The sequence below is a fragment of the Trichechus manatus genome, unplaced genomic scaffold (genome assembly GCF_000243295.1).
Source record: "Trichechus manatus latirostris isolate Lorelei unplaced genomic scaffold, TriManLat1.0 scaffold00104, whole genome shotgun sequence".
Taxonomy (NCBI): Eukaryota; Metazoa; Chordata; class Mammalia; order Sirenia; family Trichechidae; genus Trichechus; species Trichechus manatus.
Window position 1 is genome coordinate 974492 of NW_004444040.1, and position 11421 is coordinate 985912.

Consider the following 11421-nt stretch of genomic DNA (forward strand, 5'->3'; position numbering starts at 1 on the left):
AACAATATGTGTACTACTGTTTCATGAGAAACTATTTGTTCTGTAAGCCTTCACCTGAAGTACAATAAAAAAGGAAAAAAACAAACAAACCATGGCTGTGAAGTTGATTCCAACTCATAGCAATCTTAAAGGACAGAGTAGAACTGCCTCATAGGGTTTTCAAGGCTGTAAATCTTTACAGAATCAGACTGCAACATCTTTCTCCCATGGAGCAGCTGGTGGATTCAAACCACCTACCTTTTGGTTAGCAGGTGAGTGTTTAAATACTCTACCACCAGGGCTCCTTTGGTACATAGTAGGAGGCTAATAAATATCTACTGAAACTAATGAAGGAAAAGAAAAGAACACATTCTCACCCAACGAAAGGAGATTCCTATAAATCTCCAGCATCACTTCTTTGTAGAGGTTCTTCTGCTCACAGCTCAGTCTCTTCCATTCTGCCTCTGTGAAGACCACACTGACATCCTCAAATGTAACGGGTTCCTAGAATAAACAATAAATCAATGCAGAGTAAATCATTATCAATTTTCCCAATGACAGGTGTTTAACTGGTGGCCCTGAAGAGTCTGGATCTGAAGTTCATCTGATTCTTTTTAGGGAAAACAGTTCTCCTATCAAGTTCTCCTGGACATGACTGTATACCTGGCTTTGTGATAAAATCTGTGGGGAACAAAAATGATGCAAAAAACAGACTCTGGTCCTCAAACACATATGACTTCAATGGAGAAATGATTTCTGAATCAATTTGAAAGCATTAAGCAGTATTCAAGAAAGTGACTTTGAGAATTCGTAATGGAGGAATTCAAAGATGGGAGAGTGTCAGTAGGGCTAGAAAAGAACAAAAGCATCATGGAGGTGGGGCTTGTGCTAAGCATTAAAAGATGGTGAAGATTTAAAGGGAAGATGGAAGGAAACTTCAAACAGAGAAAAGTGGGGGCGAACAGGTGGGGTCTGGAACGAGCATTTCAGGTAAACAAAAGGGATCTGTAAATTCACTATCTTTATTTTAATAACTTTTTAATAAAGTCCTTAACATGTCACTCATCATATACAGTAGTACCTCAGCTATGCAAAACCGCTGGCAAGAGAATGGCAGTAGTATTCCAGAAAGAAAAGACAGAAAGACATTTACATGTAACTTAATCTTTAAAAAGAAAACAAACACTTTAACCTGTTGCCTTTGAGTCAATTCCAACTCACAGCGAGCCTACAGTACAGAGTAGAACTGTCCCAAAGGGTTTCCAAGGTTGTAATCTTTACGGAAGCAGACTGCCGTATCTTTCTACTTCGGAGTGGCTAGTGGGTATGAAACGCCAACCTTTTGATTAGCCCCTGAGCGCTTAATCACTACGCTACCAGGTCTCCTACAAATATTTCATTGAGGCATAATTTAATATTCATTTGCTTTATAATTCCCCACTTTAAATACAGGAACTCCTTACTTTGCACAGTTCCAATATGCACGAATTTCAGTTACCATGGTTTAGTTAAATAACCCCAGTCCCCCAACAAAATGGTTCAAATTTCAGTTGCCATGGTACATTAACTGTAAATAAATAAAGCACAAGCTTTTCTGCTAGCTCTTCAGTTCACATATCATTACATAAATACAGATGTGCATCAAGATCATTAATGAATCACATCATCTCTTTCAAAGTCCAGCTGACCTAAGGGGAGGTAGGGAGGCTAATCCAATCAATCATGGCTATGTAATGAAGTCAATCAAAGCTCTGGGCACAGAAGTTCCATGGGCTTCCTGGTTGGTCAAAGACATCCATGCACATGGGATGGCAAAGCATCCCTTTTTGGGACATGGAAGCTCCGCCCTGGGAACTCTCCCAGACCTTTCCCTATGCATCTCTTTATATCCTTTTTTGCTATACAGTGTAACTGTAATCACAGATATAGCACTTTGTGTGAGTTCTGTGAGTCATTCCAGCAAATTACCAAACCCGAAAGAGTAGTGGGAGTCAACAGGTCACTAGCAAGGTAGTCCAGGGAGAACTCCCAAAAGCTTGCAGCTGGCATCCTAAAGGGATAGAAGAAAACTCTGAACTTACAGCCAGCAGGTCAGAAGTGAGGGTGTCATGTGGACTCTCAAACTGGCGGCTAGAATCTGTCTATTTGGCAGTCTGAAGAACAGTATACTTTTAACTTGTAAGATCTGACCTAGCTCCAGGTGGCTAGGGTCAGAGAAAGAAGTGCTCTGGGGGCAGCTGGTGTCAGAACTGAACAGAGAAGTGGAAAAGTGGACATTTTATATTTGAGATTTTGAGATTTATCAACACAATATCATATTCCTGTAAATAAGGCTGTCCATTAGAGATGATTGTTGAAGCTACAGGACAATACCTGGGAATCTATAGTTACTATGCTCTCTTATTTCTCTGTTTAAAAAGTTCAATAATTAAAAAGTAAAAAGACGCCCAGTATACAAGAGTGTATCTTCAGGTAACATGTATGTGGATGTGTAATGAAATTTAATAGCACATTTAAAAATTTTAATAATGACAGATTTTCAAAAATATTCCTCACATCTTTGAGTTTCCTAGTTTCTTAATATTAATCTTGTGTATATTTTCCAACAAGGAAAATAAAATACAAAAATGCAGAAACCATTCTAAAATGCCTAACATGGTGCCTGACACGAAGGCATGAAATGCCTAAACGTTGATTGCCTTCTACCCTCCCGAGACAGAGAATATATGCCTATTCTCTGGGAAACGAGCCAGCATTTCAGAAAAATAAGGTAATTCCAACTCACTAGTATTTTGGGCTGCTTCTTCTCTTGGGGCCAGTCAGTAACCTTAGAAGACAAACCTAAGGGAAAAAAGAGAAGCTGAGAGAAAGCAGACCTCCCATAATGCTCACAGGGTAGCTCTTCTGAGCCATGATGGAAGGCAGTGGCCACTTTACTCAGCTGTGGCCACTGAAGCATTCTCACCTGAACCTGGAGCCTTGGTTCCCCTCTTCACTTCTCCAGACCCTCAACAACTCTCACCTTTTGCCTGATGTTTTTCAGTCAATTTCTTCACGGTCTCCATATCTTCCCTGTTCTTTAAGGCCAAAATCTTCTCCCAGTCCTGCTCTCCCCAGGCAGAAGGAACAGGCAACGTAATGGCCCCAGAGACAGTGCAGTGACTGCCTTGAAATTCTGCCACAGGGCCAGCTGGAAGTTATTTCATCTCAAGGTGGATCTCTGCTGCCTGGGGTGACTTCTTCAAACCTCAATTATGAAAGCCGTTCTTGTCTCCATGCATCCAGGACCTGTGGGATGGAGAAGCAACTTGATGCTGCTGGGTCTTTTATTGTGTACTCTAAACCCATGCCTCTTCAGCAGGGATCCTGTCCTCTCACACCCTCCTCATTCAACAATCACAGAGTCTCAGTCTATTCGGGTTCTCCGGATTTTTCTATCGTTATTCATTTCTAGTTTATAATCCCAAGATGGTATAATGCCTCTCCCCTTTTAGGATGCCACCTGACACTCTCCCTAACCTGTCAAAATTTACTGCACACCTCTTGCCCCCATGTCCCAGATCAGTTTCTGATACCTTAGTCGGAGAGAAGACAGAATACAGCCTAATGCCTGTGGAGAAAGAGCCTCTAACATTTCCCTCCAGACCAATCAGGGCATGCAGCAGTCAGCTTCTGACTCCCCTAGCCCAAGGTTTCAGCTGTGTTCAATTCCCTATGTCCCTGTACTCTGAGGGGGTTGGGGGTCTGAACCAAGTCTCTCCAGACCTCACAATGACTTCTGCAAAGATAGTACCCCACTTTCCATTTCTGTGTGTATATGCTACATGACCGTATCAGTCAAAGTCCTCTACTTATGTGGTCCAGAGGAGGCAGGTGGTGTTAGGAGCTACGCCACGTTTAGAAGCTCCTCAGACACCCTGGCCAGGATCTTAGCCCTTAGCCTTAGCAGTCCTACTGCTGCCTTGTTACCGTTGTTAGCTGCCATGGAGTCGATTCCAACTCATGGTTAACCTCATACGTGCAGAGTAGAACTGCTCCGTAGAGTTTTCAAGGCTGTGACCTTTCGGAAGCAGGTTGCCTGGCCTATCTTCCAAGGTGCCTCTGGGTGGGTACGAACTACCAACATTTCAGCTAGTAGCCTAGAGTGTTAACCGTGTGCGCTGCCCAGGGACTCCTTACTGCTGCCTAGTACCCCTTTAAGGCTAGCTGAGGTTCCCCTAAGATGCTCTCCTGACTCATCCCCCAACACTGTAGGCAGAGCTGCTCACTCCTCCTTCTGTCCAACCTAGACATGTCACCTTAATCAAAGTATATTGCAATTTTTCTACTTAAATGACTGCTATTACTAGAATTTGAGCTTCTTGTAAGAAGAAATGCATCTCCATTATTCTGTTAATCTTAGTGATTAGGATAAAATAGGCCTTTGTGGCAGTATTATCATTTTCCCCCACTATCTGCTTCTCAATTAAAGGATTATACTTCCCTGTCCCTGATATGATGCTTGACCTTGTGACTTGCCTTGGGCAATGCATGTGAGTGAAAGCGACAGTGCGATTTCTAAGCATTGCGTGACTCCACCATATCTCTTGTCCTTCTTCCTCTGCTGTGAAAACAATATATTCCCAAAAGGGGCTCTCCTTCAGCTTTGGTTCTGATGGAAAAGGTCATGATGTAGAGGCAAAACCAGCCTACAAAGGATGAGGAACGGGGTTGGGTTTAAGGTTAGATCGCTGTGAGTTTTTGGGGTCATATGTTACTGCAGCACAACTTAGCCTAAGCAGATAAATATAGCTCTCATCCTGCTGGTAATACTATTATGAATAGCTAACATTTATAAAGCAGGTACTATACTAAACAAACACTTCCATTAATCTTCACAACATAGGCAAGACGTAGATACTGCTATTATTTCCGTCTCACAGAGGAGAAAACTGAGGTATTAGGAAGTTGGTTCATTTGTCCGTAAGATATATAGCTAGCAAGTGTTGGTGCCAAGACTAGAACGCAAGATTTTCATTCCAAAGCCCCTTTTCTTTACCAATGCCTAAAATAATATTCACTGAAAAAAATGACTGCATGAAAAAGCAGAGTGACCAGATGTCCATAAGGGGTTGAAAACTCATGCTGAAAAAGGCAAGACCTCAGAGTGAAGTGGAGGAAAAAGTTTGTGTTGTTTAGAATAGGCTGTGTTATTTCTCAATGACTTAAAGTAATAAAGATTTGTTTCTCACTCAGGCTCTATGTCCATCATATGTCAACTGTAAATGTGCTCAATGTCATCTTCACTCCAGGACTGAGGCCAACAGTGCAGCCTCTATGTGGAACATGGCCAGTGGGAACAGCAGAAGAAAGGAGTTGAATAAGGAAAAGAAAAGATGAAGAATCATATACAATAAACGAATAATTTCATGAATACAAATCAGCACAAAGCCGGTTCCTACAAGGCAGAGGTTAAATATATCCCAGATTTCCAACTTCTCCAAGCTGCTGTGCCAGTCCATCATCTCTGACACAAGCCACTCAGCAGTCTTCTTTTCCCCATTAGGTTCGGTAATTCGCTGCAACATCTCACAGAAATCAAGAACTGTACTTACAGGTAAGTGGTTTATTACGAAACAACTCAGGAGACAACTCAGAATAGGATGCAACTTGAAAGTAACAGGATACATACAACTCAGGATGCAGTTGGCCAATGAGGACAGCTTTCCTGCAGAATAACCCTTGGAGCAAAAATGCTCCCTACTGATGCAGTTCTCCACCGGGACCTTGGACAGTTTTGCCGTCAGGGCATCTCTGCCGCTAACTGGCCTAACTCACAGACAGTGTCGTAGCAGGCTCAGCTCTTTTAGCTGCTCTCTGCCATGAGGCCCCTGTGTCTTTAACTGGCCCAGCTCATAGCCAGTGTAGCAGCTTGAAGACCGACCACTCAGCTCCCATGTGGCTCTGCTTCTCAGCCAGCTCAGCTTTTAGCCCGCATCTCTCTCTCTCTCTCTCTCTCCCCATACCAAAAACCAAACCCATTGCCATCAAGTCAATTCTGACTCATAGCGACCCTATAGGACACAGGAGAACTGCCCCATAGAGTTTCCAAGGAGTGACTGGTGGATCCAAACTCCCAACCTTTTCGTTAGCAGCCAAGCTCTTAATCACTATAACCTCCAGGCCTCCCTCTCTCTAGGATGAGGCCTCAAAAATCTCTGCTTTTCAGCCAATTATCTATCTGACCCTCATCAGTTACAAGGCAGGGCCTCCCTCACCAAATCAGAGTTCAACCAATCCTCAATTACCCATGAGATGTCAGTCAACTCGGGTCTTGTTAATTATCAGCCCAGACCAGAGCCAAACCATCAAGCTGTTTACTGTTTATCCAGGAAATGTCAATCAACACAGGGAATCCCCTGGGCAAAAGTAACAACCCCCTGGGGTAGAAAATATTGGGAGGCTCCCCCCAAACAAATTGCTTCTCCAAAGAACTAGGGCAAAGGTAACAACCTCTCAGCACTTAGGGGGGAAATCTCCCAAGCTGTTTTTCCAAAGAACCAAAGCAAAAGGCCATATAAAGGAACTCATTGCACCATGCATAGGTTCTTAAAAATTCTACCCAGTGATACTTCTGCCCATAGCTCATTGGCCAAACAAGTCACATGGTTACTCTTGAGTTCAACAGAGTAGGGATGTATCCTTATATGCAGAAGCCACACAAAGAGGATGGCAGAATATTTGATGAACGATAAAACATGCTATAACAAGGTCTCAAGCCCATGAACCCATTCTCACCCAGCCACAGTCCCCACTATTGACTGGGACTTCAATGTGCTAGCATCACTGGCCATTTCCAGGACATAAAAATAAAGAACATAGTTTCTACACTTGCCATACCATCAGGGAACAGGCAGGAATACTGACCAAGAAAAACCTAACTCAGCACAGAAAGAATAGGATGCTATTTGGGAAGAAGCAAAGGAGTGAAAAGAAAGCTACTACTGTTTAGAGCATAAGATGAAATCTGTCCATCTATTTAGGCAAGAAGAAACATTCTAGGCAAAGGGCATGGTCTGATCAAGCAGAGAGACAGAGAGAAACACGGGGAAAGGGAAGGGGGGAAGAGGGTGAGATGGAAAAAGGGAAATAGGGGATGGAGATGGAGATAAAAGATTAAGACCAACCATTTAAGAACGAAGTTCAACCAATTCTCACTTGCCTATGTGATGTCAATCAACACAGGTCTTATTACCAGCAAAGGTATCAAACATCAAGTTGTTTACAACTTACCCAGGAAATGTCAATCAACCTGGGAAGTTCACTGGGCAAAAGTAACTCTCTACGGTAGAAAACAACCTGGGAGCCCTCCCCACCAAGTTGCTCCTCCAAAGACCTAGGGCAAAGGTAACTTCTTAGGGCTTAGGGGGAAAAATCTCCCAAGCTGTTTTTCCAAAGAACCAAGGCAAAAAGGTCATATACCGGAGCTCATTTCACCAGAGAAAGTGAAAAGATTGATACTAATGGTCTCAGTACTAAAAAGACAACACATCTAAAGACACAACTTTTAAAATTGTATAAGCTCAATTTTGTAATAAGGACTTTAAAATATCTGGAAGAAATGAGTAAATTCCTAGGAGAATATAAATTGTCTAAAATGGACTCAAAACAGCAAGGAAAAAAAAGTTAAGTGTGTAAGGGCACTCCAAAATATAAGGTTCTTGGCATATGTTGGGTAACAACCGAGCAGCATCCAGGCCCAGGGTCGGCCATGTAGCCAACAGACCAAAGACTCCGGAACCAGCAATCGGGACATATGGTTTATCTGAGGAACTTAGGTACAGGACAGTCCAGGGCGGTGGCTGGACCAGAGTAGTGCTCCGCTACTGCCTAGCAAGGGACACAAACTTATATACAGTTCACCTGGGGCTAAGGCTTATTTGTTTTTCTTCCAAGTCCCTGGGTGGCCAGCACTTCCAGGGACTACACATCCAGGCCCAGATGTTTTTCTTTTTGTTGATAAGGCGTTCCTCAGCCTTGGCCACTGGCCCAGGCATGCCACCCTTGACCTTGTCCTTAGCCCGAGTTCATCCCCAGCAAGCTTCGGGGAAGAGCAAAGCTGCCTCCATTAGGAGGGGATGCATATAGCTGAATAGCATCACCCTACAGCATAACTAATATGGCTAAGTTCAGATCTAAATTAAACTTCATTTTAAATCAAACTTCAGCTGACCAAACTCTGCCTCTGCTGTTCAAAAGACGCAATTCAGCTTCCTGGAAAAGACTAACTGCTGGTAGCACACAAGAAGAGCAAAAATCAGGATTTACAGCTTTTGTAAGGAATTGTCTGTTAAAAGATGTTTGTCAAGAATGTTTCTGCAGCTTGTGCTAGGGAGGATACTTTTCGTCAATACTGTCCCAGGAAATAAGGAAATAGAATTGATAATTTTAAATAAAAATGAAGCCCTGCAATTGTCTTGTAACTTTGTATCTAAGAGGAGGTAAATATTAGCTCAACCAAGTCTTAGTTTCCTGACTCCCTCAGATTAAACTTTATTTTAAAATATTCACTCACTGAGACTTTAGCTCCATTTTCCGCTAACTCCTTGTAAATTTATAACTAAGGTAGAAATATAGCTTGTTAGTTTAAGACGAAAAGGCAGCTGTAACAGAAAATTTACTCAATTGTTCCTGACAGAGTATCTTGTTCAACCATACCCTAGGATGTTAACAAATAGACTAAGAAAGCTGTTTAAGAAAGATTATAGTTTAACAACTCCCCTTGTAACTCTTACCATGTATTTCACCCCATGCCTGCAAGCACACACACCCCTCTGTTTGCTTCACTTGATAAAAACCTCTCTCTCCTTGTAATTTGGAACACTACAGTATCCTGCCTGGGTGCTGGTGTGTCTCCTGTTTCGCAAAACTCTGTACAATTCAGTAAAACCTTCTGCTTTCACTGCTAACAGAATGCAAGTCTAGTGTTTCACTACAACATAACCAAAGAAGAAAATAAACAGGCAGGCAAAGATCTACTCTCCAAAAGGCATCAACTTCAGACTTTGTTGGCCAGTTTTAGTATAATTTTGGGAATTGGTCATACCTGTATTAAATATTAAGCGCCCAAAAGCACAAAAAAAATGCTTCCTAATGCATTCATCAAGAATACAAAATCAAACAAGAGCATTACAGAAAAAAACAAAACAAAAAAAACCAAGAGGTCAATTCCATTTATAAACATAGACACAAAAATCCTAAATAAAACACTAGAAAACTGAACGCAGCTGTACCTTAAAAAATAACAACACATCATAACCAAGTATATTTTATTTCAAAAATGACAGTCTAGTTTAACACTAAAAAACCTACTATCGGAGGAGGAGCATCCATTCTTCTAATAAATGGATATTTTAGAAAATTTTTTTCAGAGAAAATCTTGTTAAACTATGATCCAATTATTAACATGCTGTCCTATAAGCTTCATCACATATCCATTCACGTAGGTGGGTGTCTTAGGTTAGGTTCTCTAGAAAAGCAAAACCAGTGTGTACATATATATATGTGTACGTACATATATATATATACACACACACACACATATATATATATTCAAGGGTAAGACAAAAAGTATTGCTACAAAATCATAGAAACCTTTATTAAACAAAAACATCAAAGTGTGAAAGTATTGTTTCTCAACATATCTTCCATCTAGGTTTATACACTTCTGAAGGGGGTGTTTCCATCTCTCTAACACTTCCCTGAAGAATTCCGCACTCTTCAATTCACACCACATCAAAACGGCACTCTTGGCGTTCTTGAGGGACTCGGATCGTGTTTTTTTTAATGTTCCTTGAGTTCTGGGAACAAAAAGAAGTCTGAAGGAGCAAGATCAGGGCTGTAGGGTGGATGGGGTAAAGCTTCCCAGCTAATTTCATAGGACAGCACTTGCTACCCTTAAAGAATGAGCAGGTGCATTGTCGTGATGGAAAAAAATTCCTTGGCACAACTTTACTGGCCTTTTTCTCACCAATGCAATCTTCAATTTTCTTAAAACTTTTTCATAATAAGCCCCCGTGATCGTCCTGTGTCCTTTGAGAAAATCTATCAAGATTATTCCTTTGGAATCCCAAAAAACAGTTGCCGTAACCTTCTGAGTGGTCTTCCGTCTCTTGGCTCATCTTTGAGGTCTTCTTGACCTTCCTTAAAACGCTTCATCCATTTAAACACTGTTGTTTTATGTGGGGCAGGATTCCCATAAACACGTTGCAAAGCTTCAACGATTTGAGAAGATGTCCACTTGAGCTTTGTTAAAAATCTGATATTAGCCCTGACCTCAAAATTGTTTTTTTCCATTGCACAAAAAGTATCCCTTTTTTTTTGAAGACATTCTAACAAGACTAAGACAAGTGTATAACTGACAGAACTTGTCTGCAGCCATCCACTGATCACAGAGACATGTTTAAACACGTTTCGTTTGGAATAAACCCATGCATGTACGAACTAGAATCCTAGTAACAACATTTTTTGACTTGTTGTTGTTAGGTGCATGGACTCGATCCCAACTCCTAATGATCCTGTGTACAACAGAATGAAACACTGCTCAGTCCTGCGCCATCCTCACAATCGTTGCTATGTTTGAGCCATTGTTGCAGCCATTGTTTCAATCCATCTTATTGAGGGTCTTCCTCTTTTTCACTGACCCTCTACTTTAACCAAGGATGATGTCCTTCCCTCCTGATAACATGTCCGAAGTATGAGACCAAGTCACAACATTCTTGCTTCTAAGGAGCATTCTGGCTGTAATTCTTCCAAGACAGATTTGTTCATTCTTCTGGCAGTCCATGGTATAGTCAATATTCTTTGTGAACACCATAATTCAAAGGCATCAACTCTTCTTCAGTCTTCCTTATTCACTGTCCAGCTTTCACATGCATATGAGGCCACTGAAAACACCATGGTTTGGGTCAGGCACACCTTAATCTTCAAAGTGACATCTTTAAAGAGGTCTTTTGCACCAGATTTGACCAATGCAATGCGTCTTTTGATTTCTTGACTGCTGCTTCCATGGGTGTTGATTGTGGATCCAAGTAAAGTAAAATCCTTGACAACTTCAATCTTTTCTCCATTTATCATGATGTTGCTTATTGGACCAGTTGTGAGGATTTTTGTTTTCTTTATGTTGAGGTGTAATCCATGGCCAGGTAGCATTCTTAATTTCTAGTTCAAAGGATTCAGTGTTGTGTGTCCTGGTAGAAACAGTCCTCCCTTTGCAACTAAGATCTATACACTGGCAGCAAAAATTTTGCAAGTGGGTCATTAGGGGTGATAGTGAGTGGTGCCACTCCATTTCCTCCCCTTGATTCCTGGACTCATGAGTCCTAGCTATGGGAGAAACAGCACCACCTACTGGATGCTGGTTTAGAGAATATACAGCCTCCTGGAGAACACTTCCCAAACCCT

At 41.7% G+C, this 11421-nt stretch overlaps 1 protein-coding gene across 1 annotated transcript in view; it reads right to left on the bottom strand.

The window, feature by feature from the left end:
* Positions 1 to 3246, bottom strand: part of ZNF343 (zinc finger protein 343) — a 25238-nt gene extending 21992 nt beyond the window's left edge. Inside the window, exons 1-3 of the mRNA XM_023737498.1 lie at positions 3002 to 3246; positions 2765 to 2820; positions 357 to 483 (exon numbers count right to left, since the gene is read on the bottom strand). Coding sequence (XP_023593266.1) covers positions 357 to 483; positions 2765 to 2820; positions 3002 to 3044 — 226 coding nt within the window. The 5' untranslated portion in view covers positions 3045 to 3246. The remainder of the gene's footprint in view (positions 1 to 356; positions 484 to 2764; positions 2821 to 3001) is intronic.
* Between the last annotated feature and the right edge of the window lie 8175 nt (positions 3247 to 11421).